At 35.2% G+C, this 18,658-nt stretch overlaps 2 protein-coding genes across 3 annotated transcripts; one reads left to right on the top strand and one right to left on the bottom strand.

Moving 5' to 3' along the window:
- The first annotated feature begins 782 nt into the window (after nt 1–782).
- Nucleotides 783–6,474, top strand: LOC132627671 (CBL-interacting serine/threonine-protein kinase 8-like). 2 transcript variants are annotated; one of them, XM_060343143.1, is made up of 14 exons: nt 783–1,297; nt 1,859–1,921; nt 2,055–2,126; nt 2,228–2,335; nt 2,425–2,499; nt 2,606–2,659; nt 2,763–2,888; nt 3,043–3,132; nt 4,485–4,607; nt 5,103–5,222; nt 5,457–5,576; nt 5,649–5,732; nt 5,815–5,889; nt 5,986–6,474. In XM_060343143.1, exons 1-14 carry the CDS (start codon nt 1,139–1,141, stop codon nt 6,088–6,090), a joined length of 1,374 nt encoding a protein of 457 aa, XP_060199126.1. In that variant the 5' UTR covers nt 783–1,138; the 3' UTR covers nt 6,091–6,474. The 2 variants fall into 2 exon arrangements, with proteins under 2 accessions (XP_060199126.1, XP_060199127.1); XM_060343144.1 differs by having other exon boundaries at nt 787–1,297; nt 5,676–5,732.
- Nucleotides 6,475–7,346: 872 nt separating this feature from the next.
- Nucleotides 7,347–10,584, bottom strand: LOC132627670 (pentatricopeptide repeat-containing protein At4g21065-like). The gene is made up of 3 exons (XM_060343142.1): nt 10,370–10,584; nt 9,155–10,088; nt 7,347–8,731 (listed from the first exon to the last, which is right to left on the bottom strand). Exons 1-3 carry the CDS (start codon nt 10,460–10,462, stop codon nt 7,491–7,493), a joined length of 2,268 nt encoding a protein of 755 aa, XP_060199125.1. The 5' UTR covers nt 10,463–10,584; the 3' UTR covers nt 7,347–7,490.
- Between the last annotated feature and the right edge of the window lie 8,074 nt (nt 10,585–18,658).

Here is an 18,658-nt window from a genome sequence, read left to right as displayed (position 1 = left end):
ATATTTTAAAATCTCAATAATTATCTAATGAATTCCAAAATTACGACGATAAGGAAAAAATAATGGAGTATTCTTTTTTACAAATTTTGTAATAATTAACCAAGTTATACATGATGGTAAAAGAACAAGGACATGTAGGCAATTTATATATATGTTTATGTTAGTAATTGTTAGGAATATGATAAGATATTAAGTTTAGTTATATATTTCTTTGATTTTAAATTAATTAACACTTACAGATATACTTTCTAATGGTAAAAAATATCAAATGACATTTTTCACATAGGTAAAAATATAAAGGATACACAAAAACAATATTTAAATGGAAAGTGTACGATCAAAGTGATAATGTGCGAGACACATTCATAGAGACTAGTTAATAAAAAAAAGGTGATAATCATGCTTGAGTGAAATTAAAGAATATACGGATATTGTTTTTAGCTAATAAATTTAATACTATGTGGATATAAATAACTAAATAAGACATCTAGGGACTTATGTGGGGGTACAAATACAATTTCTATCTTTACGGAATTAGCTATTTCCCAAAGTAGGGATAAGGTCAGATATACTCTATCCTTTCCAAACCCCACCCGATGAGATTATACTGGATAAGTTATTGTTGTTGCGCTGAATTAGCTACTTGAATTATTTCCTTTTATTTTTATTTTATAGCAGAAAATGCATTTCTTAACAATACTATTAACTAATTTTAGGACAAAATATTATACTCACTGCCCAAAAACTAGTTAGAAAAAAAGAAAAGAGATGTTGCCATTCTCCACAAAAAAAAACCACTAAAAATCTCTCCTTTTCAACAAATTTCCTTCTCTTACTAATCTGTCATTCCTACTTTACCAAAAAGCATTAAATTTCAACTTTTCAAAATCCCCATTCTATAACTCCCTTTTCATATTCAACTCCTTCACAGTTAGATATTCCAAGAATTCCCATCCATTTTGCTTTATATTCTTTACTTTAGACTTTAGTTAAATAAAGCCAAAATCTTGTTCATCAAGCCTAATATACTTTCTTGAAAAACCAGAACACAAAAAAGCAAAAAAAAAAAAAAAGGTTGAAGAAATTGGGAACAAGAACAAGAAAAGTATTGATTTTTGTTGTTGTTGATGTTGTAAAGATGGTGATAAGGAAAGTAGGGAAATATGAAGTTGGAAGGACAATTGGTGAAGGAACATTTGCTAAGGTTAAATTTGCTCAAAATACTGAGACAGGTGAAAGTGTTGCTATGAAAGTACTTGATCGAAGTACTATCATTAAACACAAGATGGTTGACCAGGTCTGTTTTTTTCTTTTTTCCCTTGGTTGATAATGAAGTAAATTTATCATCTTGTTAATGCTTTCTTGATTATTTGTAGGTGTTTTGATGTTATTGAATTTATGGAATAAGTTTTAGATTAGTAAATGGAATAAGTTGACTCTTTTTCCCTTTTAATTCAATTTGTGAAGGTACTTGAAATTGTAGTTAATTGAGAGGATACTGTTAGAGATAAGAGTGGATTCTATTGAAAAATGGAATATACTTTTAGCAACTTAATGAAGATCTCTAATTCTCTATATGGTAGCCAATCTGTGAAATGTAGGTTAATGATGCTATCTGAACTCTGATCAACAGATTCAAGTAAGTTTATAGAACATTTTTGACAATGTGTACAAATTACTGCTAGATAATAGTCCTACTTTAGTAGAATTAATTTCTAAGGTATGTCTTTCTGTATATAGATTCGAGTCGTGTAAACTTGTGTTTGTGGTACACAGTTATATGAACAGTATTTCTGTTAGACTATAATTGATTTTTTTTAATTCTCTTATAGGAGCTTTCTGCATTTTCATCTTGCAGATAAAGCGGGAGATATCCATAATGAAGCTTGTTAGACATCCATATGTAGTTCGATTACACGAGGCATGTGCCAAAACAAGTGCCGATGACTTTCAGTTTCCTGAAATTTGTTGCCTGTTTCACTTTTAGAGTACTCATATCGGGGAGATTTTTTACGTTGATGTGCGCTGCTAAACCAAATACATTTTTCTGTCAGGTTATAGCAACTCGGACAAAGATCTATATTATCTTGGAATTTATTACAGGCGGTGAACTGTTTGATAAAATTGTAAGTCACCCCTTAAAATGGATTAAGGACAAACATAGATTATTTTGATTTTATCTTAAGCGTATACTTTCCTTTGAATGATCTCTGGTGTGCATTTGTAGGTCCACCATGGACGATTAAGTGAAGCCGAGTCTCGTAGATACTTTCAACAATTGATTGATGGAGTTGATTATTGTCACATCAAGGGAGTTTATCATAGAGATCTAAAGGTACTTGTTAACAGAAAAGTAAAATCAAAGAGCAATAAGTTACTACGCATTTAAATGGAAATCTTACTGCCGTTTTCGACATTGCTCAGCCCGAAAATCTTCTGCTAGATTCCCAAGGAAATCTGAAAATATCAGATTTTGGACTTAGTGCATCGCCTGGCGAAGTAAGATCCCTGAAAACTCTACTCTACTTTTTTTCTCTATTAACAGAAAACAATAGTATTGGCATAAATCTTTATGCTGCTAACTGTGTCGATGATGTTCTAATAGGGAGTCAATATTCTTAAGACAACATGTGGAACTCCCAATTACGTTGCACCAGAGGTTAGGCAGCTTTCACTATAGTAGTCTTGGTTCTTTGGTTCATCTTATTTTTATAATGGATTGAGATTTCCCTTTTTGTCCTTGCTATTGGACCTTTTTATAGGTTCTTAGTCACAAAGGTTATGACGGTGCTGTGGCAGATATCTGGTCCTGTGGTGTTATCCTTTATGTTCTGATGGCAGGTTATCTCCCCTTTGATGAGGTTGATCTCACTACACTGTACGCAAAGGTAGCTTTGCCTTTTCATGGTTGCGTAAATAACTTAAATAGAATTCCTTAATTTCAGAGCAACTCATGCTGACAATTCACATTTCATCACGGTAAAGAAGATGTGTGTGTAGTAACGTTGTAATTACCAACAAGTATGTTTATTATTTCTGCAGATTGAGAGAGCCGAATTTTCCTGCCCGTCTTGGTTTCCTGTCGGAGCAAAATCTCTGATACATCGAATTTTAGACCCGAATCCTCAAACAGTAAGTACTTGATCAGATAATGTACTCGTACCAAATTGCGCTCCTTGAACATTTTTTATTTTGGAAACTTATCCGTCACAAAGCAATTTAGCGATTAAACTTGTAAAAGGTTGCTACTTATCCTTTCTGTATAGTATTTATTAACAAACATGTCAAATACGGAAGCAAGAAAAGTCCTTTTCCTTTTCTCCTCTCTTCTTCCCCCTCACACAAATTAAACCATATTTGCTACCTCTGGCACTCTCCTCACTACTTTTTTTCTGGGTACAAGTCAAAATTCATTAGTATAGAGCTAGCTGGTGTCAAAAATATGTATTAGACGTCTATGTGGCTTAAAGCAAGTCATGCACTGGAAAATAATAAAAATTGCCACTTGTCTATACTATTCTCCATTAATGTTTCTTCTTTTTATTTTTGTTCTCCTCCATCTCCTTGGCCTCTCATTTAACTAAACCTTACTGTTCTTTTTTTATGGTTCATGTTACGGGTCTACTGTTTTGTCTCTTTCCAATCAGAAAGTAGAGGGAAAATGAATGGAAGAAGTTTAGCAGAAAAATAGAAGAATAATAAAAACAAATATGCAGGTTCTATGGAGGGAAGTAGAAGAGAAAGTGAACGAACGCAAGAAAAAAGAAAAAAAGGGCAAAGAAGAAACTTGCTGCTATTTGTGCTGCTTTGTTGCTCTACATATTTGTTACGTTTCTTGTGTCACCGACTCCCTGTGCTGAAATTTCAGTTTTTCGTGATGATCCCCATTGTTGTGGACCGGAGCAGCAATCCAGAAACTTTCTCCTTTTGGGTTTTCCCTTTCATTCTTCTTCTTTGCACTGTCATTATTGCTGACAGTATCCAAGAGTTTGAACTATTCTTATGTTCATTAAACCTTTTTCCGTACTTTCTTCCTTTGTCTAATTTTTTTGTTTTGATCTTACATTTCCTTCCCATCTTAGTACTAAAATATTAATAAACATAGAACAACTCAGCACGACAAGAGGGGAAAGAGAAGATGGAGGAAAACTGTTAGGATAGTAGCTGGCAATTGCTGAACGGAAAGGAAAAATTTAAAAAGGAAATGCTAAGTTGCAACTTTTAGATAGTTCTGTGGTAAGATGCTAAATTTTGTTATGGCTTCTTGAGCTATTTATTTTTTAAAGTATCGTTATACTCTCTGTTACATGAATTCATGCTACTATTGGGTTGCTTTTGCAGTGTGTAGCTGTGTTGAGGTTTAAAGCGTTATACAATAATATTGATCATGAAGATAAATTGGTCTTTTACAAAAACTAACATACTTTTATGGTGGTTTATTACTTTGAATGTCCTCTATTTTGATATTCTACTATTTTGTGCAGCGTTTTCGGATTGAAGAGATCCGTAATGATGAGTGGTTTAGAAAAAATTATATTCCTGTCAAAGCTATGGAGTATGAAGACGTCAATCTAGATGATATTAATGCTGCTTTTGATGATACTGAGGTTTGTAAGCCTTTGAATTGCTGCTTTTGCTATATAAAACATTTTGCTGTTGAATTGAGATTTTAAGTGAACTCTTGCCAGGCTTGCTTGGTGGCAAGCTGGTAAGTAGCTTGCTGAAGCATCAGGTTGTACTGGTTTATTGCTCAAGTTGAATGTGTTGTTAGCATTAACTTGAGAATGTAATGTTGAGTGAAAAATCATATTGGGGCTATCACTTGGATTTAGATGATGGAAATAGTTTTGTAAAGGCGCATTTAGTATAACTTCTTGCATTACTCAGAATCTCTCTGGACTTTTCCTTCGGAGAAACAGAGGATATGGACCCAAAAAATGAAAGAAATTTCAATTTGGTAGGGATTTTAGGGAGTGTTTGGTATGGTGAAAAATATTTCCATGGAGGTTCTTGTTATTGACTGTTTATTTATTTTCATTTGCTCCACCACATCCTTACTTTCTCTTTCCCCCCTTTATATGGCATGTTATAACGTTTTATAGGAGGAAGCAACCAAGGAGCAATGTGACAATGCGGATGGTGGGCCGCTGGCTCTAAATGCCTTTGACCTTATTATTCTCTCTCAAGGATTGAACTTATCCGTATTGTTTGACCGCGGGCAGGTAAAAGTTCTGACCATTCGCAACGTGGCTCTGGTTGTTTCTCTCGTTCAGTTAAATCAGAAGTAATAGTATCCATCAACATATTTATCAACTAGTTGTGACTTAGAGCAAAGAACAAGAGGCACATCTTGCTTCTGATGTTCAATTTCCCCCGCATCCTTTGTTAGTTGCATGTTATTATTAAGGTGCTAGTCTTCAACTTAGATAATTGAAATGTGGATGCTGGATTTACAGGATTCAATGAGGCATCATCAAACACGCTTTCTTACACAGAAACCAGCAAAAGTTGTTTTATCAAGTATGGAAGTTGTGGCCCAGTCCATGGGTTTCAAGACCCATATCCGCAATTTTAAGGTAGACCAATACCTTTTGTTATTATTAAGGGTGGCATCTAGAGCAGTTTTCTTTGAGAATTCGTAATGTTAGTCTTTTTTTTTGCTTGTTTGTTCTCAGATGAGGGTAGAAGGTCTCTCCGCGAACAAGACTTCACATTTCTCTGTAATTCTGGAGGCAAGTTTACATCTTTCCGAAGTTGTTGAATTTGTGTGGCCCCCTTTTTGTGCTAGCTAAATATTTACTACTTATTCAACAGGTTTTTGAGGTTGCTCCTACATTTTTCATGGTAGACGTTCAGAAAGCAGCCGGTGATGCTAGTGAATTCCTCAAGGTTAGTTCTGTCTCATACATATACATGATCCAAAACTCTCTTTGCTTCTTCCCTTATAAAAATGCAAGTGCTTATATTACATATACTGTTTTACAGTTTTACAAGAACTTTTGTGGCAATCTTGAGGATATAATCTGGAGGCCACCAGATGAATCATGCAACAAATCAAGGGTTACAAAAACAAGGAGTAGAAAGAGATGATATTTTAGCGTTAAGGAATTTGTCTGTACTTTGTGCTTGTATAAATTTTACAGTTTCTTGAACCCAATAGGCTGTCAGTACTCTTTTATAGTCAGAGCCAAGTGAGGGCTAAAGCTTCCACGCTTTCCCCAGGTTTTGTATCTATTATGTGACAATTTATCATCTTAGAGCAGAGAGTAAGAGAAGGGTTTGTCAAGTTGATAGTAATATTTTACCAGCTTCTGTGAAACAATTCCAATTTCAGCAACCAACAGTGCCGTAGTCTTAGCAAACAATAGAATTTTCTCGTTTCATGAAATTTATGTGAACAGCTAAGGCAATTGTTGTTAAAGCCATGTTATGCCCAACACTTGAGCTTTAGCAGCTATGCCATTTTCCGAAAAATGTTTTCTGCCATACCAAACAAACTTGTTTTTTCTCTTTCTTTTCCAAAGGAGGGAGGAAGGGAAAGATATGGCCCTGCATAGGATGAAGGGAAAAGGAAATAGTGATAGTGACCCTCTTTTGGCTTTTTAAGCTTTAAATGTAGAGATCAGGTTGAAGAGTGAAAGCGTAGAAGTGGTATGAAGTTGCTTGAATCTAGTGCTTGAGAGGTTGTGCAATGGTCTTTTCAAGCAAGATGTACTTTTACCGGTTTTTATCTTAATTAAAAATATACTAGTAGATAGAAGAAACTATTCATAAGGAGTTTCTCACCTAACTCTATGAAAACCTTCTTTAATTATCTAGCATCTGCAATCATTAAGGTTAAAAACAGTCAACACCCTTTTTACAATCGCGATTATCCACACGCTTTTTACAATCGCGATTAACTTACACTGTCAAAATATCAAGTTTAGTATTTCAATTTACTGGATTGGCCAACCCCAATATGTTTGGGATTGAGATATTAGTTGTTAACTGTTATTGTTGTACTGGTTTGGCGCCACAAATTTAGCATGAATCAATCAAATTTCCCAGGGAAAGTAAATTAACCAAGATCCCAGAACAAAAGGGAGGGTCCTCAAGGTGTTGAAATTTCAATTAAATTTGTTCTTTTGATGGATGCTCTTACCTTGAGCTGTCTGTCTACAGTTTTTAGGTCTTTCCTCATTTCTCAATTGCATTGATTATCTTTTCAAGAACATCACTAACTTGACAAAAAGAAATAGAATAAAACTCAAACCTTGTCTCACATGTCATATAAACCAAAAAGATGGTATGAGAAACCATGATTATAACTGATATAGCAATTGGAATCTACAGAAGTACAGAACTCAGTATAAGCCACTATTTATTTTTCTGATTTTCCTTTCATATGACAAGCTACATGACCTAAATTCAGTAGATCAGTCGATGAAGAACGCGTAGGAAATTATGATAATCAATGAAGGAAGGTAACTCAAGGCTGTGAGAAAGAATTAAACAAGACTACCAAAATCTCCACAAGAACAATGTCCATTCACAAATTTGTGCAGCCTTTTACTATCTCTAATGAGGATTTTTCTTGAAGTTAGCTGTGAGATGAATTTCATAAAGCTGTGACAATCTCTACACATGCTAATACTCTTAATAACTCGAATAGGTGCAGCACTTGGCGTGCTCAACAAACCATACGCAACAGCCAACTTTTCACTGTGACGACCTCTAGGAAAAGTTCCTTCATCGTCTTCTTCATTTCTCAGCTCCAAAGTTGTCTGTAACTCAAATCCCATCGTACTTGCTTTGTCATGTAAATCACTTAAGAAATCGTCTATATTTCCGTATGGAGGATTTAACCGATCACCTGTTCTAAACGAATGAACTTTTTCCCTGATGCTGATCCAGCTCCAATCCTTTAGCTTTCCGATATTTTCATCTTTCATTAACTTTCTCACCCTTGAAACATCTTTCCATCTCTCAGCCGACATGTACATGTTTAACAACAAGAAGTAAGCTTCTGAATTTTTCGGATTCAGGTTTAGTAGTTGTTCAGCAGCATAGAAACCTTGTTCTAATTTCCCATGGCTTCTACAACCCGCTATTAGAAGTGACCATATAAACTCGTTAGGCTCAAAATCCATCTTCTTGACGAAATCAAAAGCTTCATCTATCCTACCTAACCTCACAAACATATCAATCAAGCATGCATAATGGTCCATCACGGGCTTAATTTTATACTCTTTTTTCATCATATCGAAGTATGCCAATGCCTCTTCGACCAGTCCAGCATGGCTACATGCAGAGAGCACCGCCACAAATGTAACCTTGTTCGGTCTAACTCCGACGAACCTCATATCCTCAAAGAGCTGCAACGCTTGTTTAGAGTAGCCATGTTGCGCGAAGGCCGTAATCATAGATGTCCAAGATATCAAAGTTCGTGTAGACATCTCTACGAAAGCTTTACTTGCCCTATCAATGCTTCCACATTTATTATACATGTTAAGGAGGGCGGTGCCCACTACAACGTCAGACAAAAACCCGGACTTAATAACCTGAGCATGAATTTGCTCTCCTTGTTCCAAAGCAACCAAACTACTACATACAGTTAACACACTCGAGAAGGTGAATAAATCAGGCTTCAACCCCGACCGATGCAGTCTCAAATAAGTGTTTAGTGCCTCAAAACCGCTCGAATGTGAAGCCATACCATCCTCTCCAAGATCCATCATTTGAGCGAGACCTGCAATTTGGGGTGGCAAAATTAGCCCATGAAAACATGACCCGCCCAAGTTTGGGCTGGTCATTGACCCGCCCAAGTTTGGGCTGGTCATTGACCCGCCCAAGTTTGGGCTGGTCATTGACCCACACATTTATTAGCCCAGCCCATCAAAAATTGGGCTGATATGTAGCCCAAATTGACCCATGAAAAATCTCTTCAAAATATTTTCAAAAAGATGTTATTGTACTCCTTTGACATGTTATATATAGTCATAATAAATAAAAGAATAGTTTTGTTAGGTACTAAAAAAATCATAAATAACAAACAGAGAAACTAAAACTTAGTAAAAATAGGGAGGGTTGGGTTATGACCCGCTTTTTAGCCCATTTCAGCCCAAGTAACTTTTGACCCACCAAGCCCAACACACCCATTTGACACCCCTACCTGCAATCATTGCGTTCCACGTAACCAAGCTAATCGTCTCCATTCCATCAAACAGCTTCTTTGCCTCTATAATCCATCCGTTCTTCAAGTATAAATACATGATTGAATTCGTTACTCGTAAATTAGACCCGTACCCGAGTTTAATGCTCAAAGAATGAATTTGTGATCCTATCTTTAAAGCCTCCATTATGCAACACAAACTTATTATGCTTGTGAACGTGAACTCATTAGGCTCCACATTCGCACAAAGCATATCAACAAACAGGCTTAATCCCATTGCTGAATCCCCGTTATCTCCGCAGGCAGATATAGCTGTCGTCCACGAAATAACATTCTTATCAGAAATCATCCGAAACGCTTTAACTGAAGAATCCAAATTTCCACTCTTGGAATACAAGCTACATAGAGCATTCCCAATGCTCGTGTCATCCTCGATTTCATACTTCACAACGTACGCATGAATCTGCTTTCCTAACTCAAAATGACCCAACAAAGAGCACGCGTTGAACGCAACACCTAACGTATAATTCGTAGGAAATCCACCCGCTTCCAGCATTTTTTGGAACACCTTAATAGCAAACTCAGGCTGCCCATTGTGAACATATCCAGACATTAATGATGTCCAAGTAACAACATTTCTCTTAGGCAAATTATCGAACACCTTACGTGCACTTCCCATCGTCCCACATTTCGCGTAAACATTAACTAGAAATGTCATGAGAAACAAGTCCTCATGGATACCCATTTTGATTATACGACCATGTATTGCTTCAGCTTCCGCAAAAGAATTCTTCTTAATACATTCTTGCAATAATGGAACATAAAAAGCCGATTCCACTTTTTCACTACCTTCATTGATCAATGAAAGTGCCTCTTTGAATTCAACATTGAATGCCTCCATAGCTTTATCCGAATTTATTGGACTATGGTTTTTCTATCAAAAATTAAACCACAAAACATGAATTATTCAACATAACTTGAAAAAATAGGAGTACTTCCTCTGTCACGTGATACAGTTTGTATTTCTGAGTCAATTTTTTTTTATTTTGACTGGGAATTCAAACGTACAATTTTCAGTTTTTCGAGTCAAAGATTTTCTTGTTTGACTTTTGAAAATTCAAACTGTATCACATAAATTAGGACCGAAGGAGTAAAACCAAGTGAGCATAGTCAAATTCAATGAAATAAATTATAATTAAGAAGCAAAGAACTAACCTTTTCAAAAGGCAAAGAAGTTACTGTATTTTTCTTGAAATCATTTTCAAGCTTAATGGTATTGCCCACAACAACTGAAGGCAGAGAAGCCATTAATTTTGGTGGGCATAAACTTGGGAAATGTTACTTCATTGTTCTTTTGGTTATTTATCTGAAATTAAAAAGAGGGACAAAAAAAATGTTATCTTTATTCTTTTGATGTGTTTGGATGAAATTTAACTGAAAATCCTATATATGAGAACAAGGAGAGGTTGATTTCAGTTGTGTTACGTGGACCCCACCAACAAGTTGAAATTCTGATGTGAAAATGGATTGGGGTGTTAATCTTAGAGGGAAGTTGTATTTTACTTCTATTTTTTTACGTAAAATTGAGTTAAAATTTCACGAACAAAATAGTAATTATATCTTTTTTTGAGAAGGTAAGGTAATTATATCCTCCATCCTAGATGTATTTACATTTTGGATTCTAATTAACGACGAGGTATGCGTCTATGCCAGACCTCTTGTCCCACAAGGCGATTTTAATCGAAAAAAGACCATTCACAAGCTAACATGATTTACCCCTTTTCAACTGATTGACTAATTTCTATTTTCTGATATGCTTTTCCTTTAATCCTAATGATTTATGACAAATGTGGCCTTTTCTAATATATATCAAAAGATAAACGAGGTGGAATCAATAAACGTGATTGAAATCTACGTATCTTGAAGAAATTGCACGAATTTCCCTTTAAATGGACTGATCTTTAATTTTCTGAGTGTGAGTTGTTCTCCCCTTATTCGTCTTTTGTCCCAATTGCTATTTGGGAATATGTGTGTGTGGGACTTTCTTTGATCTTTTGTGAGAGCATGTGGATTATTAAGCTCAACGAAAGAATTACTTCTTGACGCTTCATTTGAAGCCGTTTCCTTAAAAGATAGAGTAACATTGTGTCACCAAGTGCAACGGTTGATTAATGCTTGACCTTTGAGGAAAGGCACCATGTTTCGCAACAAGAGGGAGGGGAACTCATATTTTAAATGAATATGTTTTGACTGATCACGATCATCACTTTAGTACCTTAGCAATTGGCATATATTGTAGTTTTGCTTTAACTGCCTGAGAACAAGCAAAAGTATAAGTTTGGGGGTGTTGATGTGCCGTGAAATTACGGCACATTCGACGCCAACTGCTTAGTCTTTTGTAAATCCCCAAGTACTTTTGATGTCGTTTCTCGTGTTTTTGTATTAAATTGTAGAATAACATGTGCTGGAAGCGACTTGAGGCAAAATGAAGCAAAAACCAGCTGAAATGAACCAAAACATCACCTGCGAATCGCATGTACTGCATGCGAGTCGCAGGTGCTGCAACATCTATTGACAGAGATGGCAAAAGAAATCAAGACAGTGGTGCAACACATGCGAGCACCACATGCGAGTCGCATCTGATGCCGCAGATGCTGCACCACAGCTGATTGAAGATGCAGTACCTGTGACTCGCAGGTTGCACATGCAACACCAAGTGCGATTCACACCAGATGCGCAGGGGTATTTTTGTCTGGAAATTGTTCCCGTTTTGGACATTCTATAAATAAATTTTCTAGGGTTTTGGACTCATTATTCTATAGATTTTTAGTCTAGATTTTTGTGGAGCTCATTTATTATTGGTTGGTGAAGTCTTTAAAAGATTCCTTTTGCTTTTGTCATCTTCTCCATTCAATACTTTTGTAAGCTTTATGAATACACTTTACTTTATTGCTTTACCTTTAATGAATATTAGTAGCTAATCCTTTTAGTTAAGGTTGTGAGACCAAATGTGTTAGTTATGTGATTGGGTTTCATACTCATACGTCATTTATATGCTAATGGTGTTTTCTATTTACTCTTCAAGCATTAATGTCTTGTGATGGTGTACAACATTACTTGTGCCTTAATACCATTACTTTGCTTGGAAAATAAAGTAGAGGTTAGGAAAAGAGTCAATAGCAACAATTTGGGTCATTAAATCCATCTAATAGCTTGAGCTAGGAATAGGAAAGCTAGTTGAGGCTACATGGGTGTTCTCTTATAAAACATTCTAGGGCTTGGAAAAGCCTAGGATGAAATTTGCTAATTTGATTGGAAAACTTTTAGCAAGATTCGCGTGACCCTTGATTTAATGCATCTAGGCATATAAATAAGTTGAATTGATACCCAAGCGCATTACTTTCCATTGGAATCACAAACTTGGTCCCATTTACCAATAGTTTACATCTTATAACCACTCTTAGTCTTTAATGAACAAACAACAACCAAACTACTATTATACTCCCCTCTCCCTTGAAATATAGACTAATAGTCGGGTGTTACACTTGACAAGTATATTTCTTTATTGTATTCTCTGTGGGATTCGACCCCAACCTAGTTGGGTTCTATATTTGACAACGACCGCTTACTCCTGATATTAAAGGTGTAATTTGGGCGTATCAAATTTTGGCGCCGTTGCCGGGGAATACGGTCTAGAAATTTACTAACTAGTGTAAAACTTTACTTTTAGTCTTATTTCTTTTCTTATTTCCATTTTGTTGTTGTGTGTTGTGCAAGCAATATGGACGAGGCTGGTGATCCCAACCAAAATCCATCAGTAGCGGTCAGTGAAGAAGCTGCGGGGGCAGGCTATGCAGCAATTCAGCCCCCTCCTCTAATTGGAAACTCGAGTTTCCACGTGACCAACACAATGCTGCACCTGCTCAACACTAAGGGACTGTTTGGTGGTCTACCCAAAGATGACCCGAATAGGCACCTTAGGAACTTTCTTAGGGTCTGTTCTACCAATGTGCATCCGGGTGTTTCAATTAAAGCAGTCAAGCTACGGCTTTTCCCGTACTCCCTAACGGGGGAAGCCACGGCTTGGTTAGATGATCTCCTGTCCGGATCCATCACTACTTGGGAGGAATTGACCGAAGTATTCCTCAAGAAGTTCTTCCCTCTATCACAGATGTTACAACTCCGTGACGAAATCAACAACTTTCGTCAACTTCTTGATGAAGTTCTCCATGAAACTTGGATTCGTTTTAAAAAGAAAGTGAAAAGTTGTCCCAAGCATGGGTTGCCCGATAGTGTGCTTTTATAAACATTTTATAGGTCTTTAAATTCGGTCAACAAATTAGTGGCGAATAACATTGCAGAGGGGTCTATTATGGATAATTCTTATGCCACCATTTGCGAACTGTTGGATAGATTGACGGAGACTAATGAAGCATGGCACACTAAGGATTCAGAAGTAGGTGGAGGAAGTTCCTCCAAAAATGTGCTCACTTGTGAGATGATTAAGAAGGAGGAAGAGAGAGATGATTCCATGACCAAACTTGTCACCTCTTACAAAACATGTCATGGGTGGCGGAAGCAAAAAGGTGAATGCGGTAGAATCCTGTGAAGGGGGTCCTCCGGATGAGCAATGTTTCCAAATGTATGATGATGAGGCAAGTTATGTCAACAATCTAAGGGAGGGTTCCCGTCCGAACTACCAAGGTCCGAGTCAAGGATCGTGGCGGCAAGGTCAAGGGAATCAAGGTTGGAACAAAGAACAAGGTCACTCTAATTGGAGAGATAATCGTGACAACAATCAAGAGGGTTACAACAACAATTACAACAATCATCGGAGCGCAAATCCGTATGTCCCTCCAAAGGGAAATCAACCAAGCTCTAGTCAACCGCCCACTAGCGATCCCGCTAGTTCTAAAATTGAAGATATGTTGTCAAGGGTGTTGAAGAAAGTGGAATCCACCGACACCTTTTGCAAGGAGACTAGAGATGAGGTTAAATCCATGGTCAAGTTGTGAGTTCACACTCCACCTCCATTAAACAATTGGAGTCTCAACTTGGCCAAATCTGGGCAATCCTAAACCAAAGGCAAAAAGGCTCACTCCTTAGTGATACAGTTGCAAATCCAAGGAATGATGGTGATCATAAATGCAATGCAATTACTACTAGGAGTGGCAAAACAATTGGGGAAGAGGCATTGGTGAAAGAGGATGTGTTGGGTGACGATGAGAAAATGGTTGAAGAACCCATGGTTGTTGAAGAAGAAGTGAACCCAAAGAATATGCGGGCCAGTATTGAAAAGCCCATTGTTATTGAGGACCTTTCGGAAATTAATGATGCTTCGAAAAGCAAGGAAGCGGCGGAGGAGGTACCAAGGGCTTCACCGCCCGTTATGAGGCCTCCCCCTCCTTTTCCCCAACGATTGGCAAAGAAAGCGGACGATGGAAAATTCTTCAAGTTCATCGAACAATTAAAGGGGCTCTCAACAAATATTCCATTGGTTAAGGCACTTGAGCAATGTCCAGTTATGGGAAGTTCATGAAAGATCTTGTGACCAAAAGAAGGAGTCCTGGCATTGAAACATTGGGGGGAACTCATCATTGTAGTGCAATCGTTACCAAAGCTTTGGTGCACAAAAAAGAAGACCCCGGAGCGTTCACAATTCCATGCACCATCGGTAAATACAAGTTTGCAAAAGCTCTATGTGATCTTGGAGCAAGCATCAATTTGATGCCGCTATCTATATTCAACAAGTTGGGATTGGGCACTTCCCGTCCCACCACGATGAGATTACTTATGGCGGATAGGACCTTAAAGAGGCCTATTGGTATTCTTTATGATGTGCTTGTGAGAGTGGATCAATTTATTTTTCCGGCCGATTTGTGATCTTGGATTGTGAAATTGACTTTGAAGTTCCCATAATCTTGGGAAGACCAATCTTAGCTACGGGGCGTGCCCTCGTGGATGTGAAGAGAGGTGATCTAAAATTTAGGATGAATGATGAAGAGATCACTTTCCATACTTGCAAGTCAATGAAATAACCGGCGGATATGAGTGTTGTGTCGGTTATTGATACAATTGATGAAGCAATGGAGACAACCATAGAACATGAGCATATAAGTGATATGTTGGTGGCGGTGATAATGAACTATGAAGAGGACAATGAAAAAGAATTTGAGGAGACGGTCAATGCATTGATTGGAATGGGCTCTTACCACAATCCAAAAAGACTTGATCTTGACTTGGAAAACCGAGAAACTCTCCTGCAAAGCCTTCAATTATTAAGCCTCCTACTTTGGAACTCAAACCTCTTCCTTCACATTTGAGGTATGAGTTTCTTGGACCCAACAACACATTGCCCGTGATTATATCCGCCCGGTTGACGGATGAGCAAAGAGAGAGGTTGATGGTGATCTTGAGAAGATAAAAAAAAGCTATTGGGTGGTGTATTGCGGATATCCAAGGGATTCCGCCCGGTGTGTGTACTCATAAAATTCAACTTGATGAAAAATGTGAGCCAAGTGTTGAATATATATATATATATATATATATATATATATATATATATATATATATATATATATATATATATATATATATATATATATATATATATATATATATATTACTACAATATATAAGGGAGGATCTCAAAATTTTGTAGTCCTCACATGACATTTTTTGTCCATTTTACCCCTAATTTTTAATTTCCTTGTAAGCTCTCAACCATTTTGGTAAATTTGAATAATTATGTGGGCTAATTAAATTCTAGAAGGAGGGATGATGTGGAAAGGTGATAGTGACACCACAAAAGATTATTAATTCAACCAAATTTAAAATTGATCCAAATGTTTGTTGTCATTCTTTTATGCAGAAATGATTATTAAACTTGTTTCAAATTATTATTTTTCTATTATGATCAAGTAAAAAAGTTATATACCTTAATACATGCTTAATTATTAATTAAAAAATATTTTTCATATATAGTTAAAAAAAGTTGAAAAAAGTATTTAAATAAATATTGTAGCTCTCCAAATAATAATAATAAATAATTGAAAACGAGAGTAATCATTTTTCACATTTTTGGATATTGAAATGTTTTACAAAAGATCAGATAATCAACGTTTTATATAATTAAGGACAAATAGTTAGATAAACATGAAATACTAAAACTACATACATTACTACTGTATGTAAGGGAGGATCTCAAAATTTTGTAGTTCTCACATGAATTTTTTTGTCCATTTTATCCCTAATTGAAGGTTTAATTACCTTATAAGCTCTCACCCATTTTGGTAAATTTGAATAATTATTTGGGCTAATTAAATGCTAGAAGGAGGGATGATGTGGAAAGGTGATAGTGACACTACAAAAGATTATTAATTCAACCAAATTTAAAATTGATCCAAAAGTTTATTGTCTTTCATTTATATGGAAATGATTATTAAACTTATTTCAAATAATTTGTTTTTTGTAAAAATTATTATAGACAAGTAAAAAAGTTATATACCTTAAAACATGCTTAATTATTAATTAAAAATTATTTTTCATATATAGCTAAAATTGTTTGAAAAAAGTAATTAAAGAAATATTGTATCTCTCCAAATACTAATAATAATAATAAATAATAATAATTTTAACGAGAGTAATCATTTTCACATTTTTTTGATATTGAAATGTTTTACAAAAGATGAGATAAACAACGTTTTATATAATAAGGACAAATAGTTAGAAAAACATGAAATACTAAAACTACATACACGTTTAAGAAATTATAATAGTTTATTAAGAAAAACAAACTACACTATTTTTAAAGAAAAGGTAAGATTAAAGTGAGTTTAACTTTCCAGTTCCTTTTTGTATGGTTTAATTTGAAGAAACGTCTAAAGTATTTCGTTATATAAAGACTTTTAATTTAATGCTATCTTTATTTATAAGTTAACTTCATTGATGTCGTTATCAACAATTTGTAGCATTAAATATTTTTTATATTACTTGAATATCGTAATTATATTTTTCTTCCAAAAAAGGGTTAGCCAATATAAGTTTAATGAAAAAAATTAAGTTGAAATCTAACGTAACGTAAAACTCAATTTGGATCAGTAAAGATTTAATCTCAAAAAAATTAGTAAAATAAAAGGAAGAAAAGCTTTGATGCATGCATTAATTTGTTTGAAAATAAAAAGAAAGTCTATACTCTAAAAAAATGTTATTTTTTAACTTACAAAAACTTTTATATAATTAAATATCTTAGAAACATTGAAAAATTGTCAAACTACCTTTACAATTGATATGATGATACAAAAACAACACAAAAAGCAAGAGTAGGAAAAAACATTTAAAAAGTAAAAAAGAATTGCAAATTTAAATTTGGGAAAAGGTGCAAATATACCCCTCAACTTTGCGATTTAGAGCAGATATGCCTCTCGTTACAAAAGTGGTGCATATATACCCCTGCCGTTACACAAATGGTGCAAATATACCCCTGCAGTTACAAAATGGTGCAAATATACCCTTTTCACTAACGAAAGTTTTTTAAAAAATCATTTAATTTATTTTTTAATTAAAAAAAAAGTCTACCTATATTTTCTTTAGTAGACATAATTTTCTAAAGCCACATGGTAATTTTTTTTTTCTGGTGTGTCAGGTTTGGTAAGTTTCAAAAAATATCTCCGTGACTTTAAAAAAGTAAGTCTACCCATTTTTTTAAATATCTGAGAGAAATTAGAATCTTTCTATTAATGGGAAAAAAACATCAAAAGATTGGCCCTTTATATTGTTTCTGTTAGTATGTTTAAAGGTTTTAGGATTTGGTAGTAGAAGTCAAATTAGGAGATGATTTTTTGCATTGAATGGACTTGTAGATTGAGAGTGCATATTCAAAATTAAAATGATTTTGGTAATTTGTTGAGCTTTTCTTTTGTACATTACCATAAAAAAAAAATCTACTTATATTTTCTTTAGTAGACATAATATTCTAAAGTCACATGGTAATTTTTTTTTTCTGGTGGGTGGGTTCTCTCAGATATTTAAAAAAATGGGTAGACTTATTTTTTTAAAGTCACGGAGATATTTTTTGAAACTCACCAGACCCGACACACCAGAAAAAAAAATTACCATGTGGCTTTAGAAAATTATGTCTACTAAAGAAAATATAGGTAGACTTTTTTTTTAAATAAAAAATAAATTAAATGATTTTTTTTAAAAAATCCGTTAGTGAAAAGAGTATATTTGCACCATTTTTGTAACGGCAGGGGTATATATGCACCACTTTTGTAATGAGGGGCATATCTTCCGTCATGATATATATTCAAGCCATGAAATCTCACCTAACACTTCATTGTCATGTCAAGAAAACGGATTAGAATGAATGCTTTAAAGGTATTGCGACTGACTCTAATAAGGCTTCGCGTATACCAATAATAAAATCCATTCACACAGGTCAAGCACAATGAATTTTTCATAAATGGCTTATCGCGGAAGTTGCAATTTCTCATAGGGGATGCC

The sequence above is a fragment of the Lycium barbarum genome, chromosome 2, assembly GCF_019175385.1.
Source record: "Lycium barbarum isolate Lr01 chromosome 2, ASM1917538v2, whole genome shotgun sequence".
In the NCBI taxonomy this organism is placed as follows: Eukaryota; Viridiplantae; Streptophyta; class Magnoliopsida; order Solanales; family Solanaceae; genus Lycium; species Lycium barbarum.
This window is presented reverse-complemented; position numbering and strand designations above follow the sequence as displayed.

Bases quoted from the DNA above. Each gene is read 5' to 3' on its own strand.
- LOC132627671 (XM_060343143.1), top strand. From the start codon at position 1,139: ATGGTGATAAGGAAAGTAGGGAAATATGAAGTTGGAAGGACAATTGGT. The intron at 1,298-1,858 runs GTCTGTTTTTTT...TTCATCTTGCAG, and splicing joins AACACAAGATGGTTGACCAG to ATAAAGCGGGAGATATCCAT. The intron at 4,608-5,102 runs GTTTGTAAGCCT...AACGTTTTATAG, and splicing joins CTGCTTTTGATGATACTGAG to GAGGAAGCAACCAAGGAGCA.
- LOC132627670 (XM_060343142.1), bottom strand. From the start codon at position 10,462: ATGGCTTCTCTGCCTTCAGTTGTTGTGGGCAATACCATTAAGCTTGAA. The intron at 10,089-10,369 runs GTTAGTTCTTTG...AATTTTTGATAG, and splicing joins CTTCTTTGCCTTTTGAAAAG to AAAAACCATAGTCCAATAAA. The intron at 8,732-9,154 runs GTAGGGGTGTCA...CCCAAATTGCAG, and splicing joins GTGGAACGCAATGATTGCAG to GTCTCGCTCAAATGATGGAT.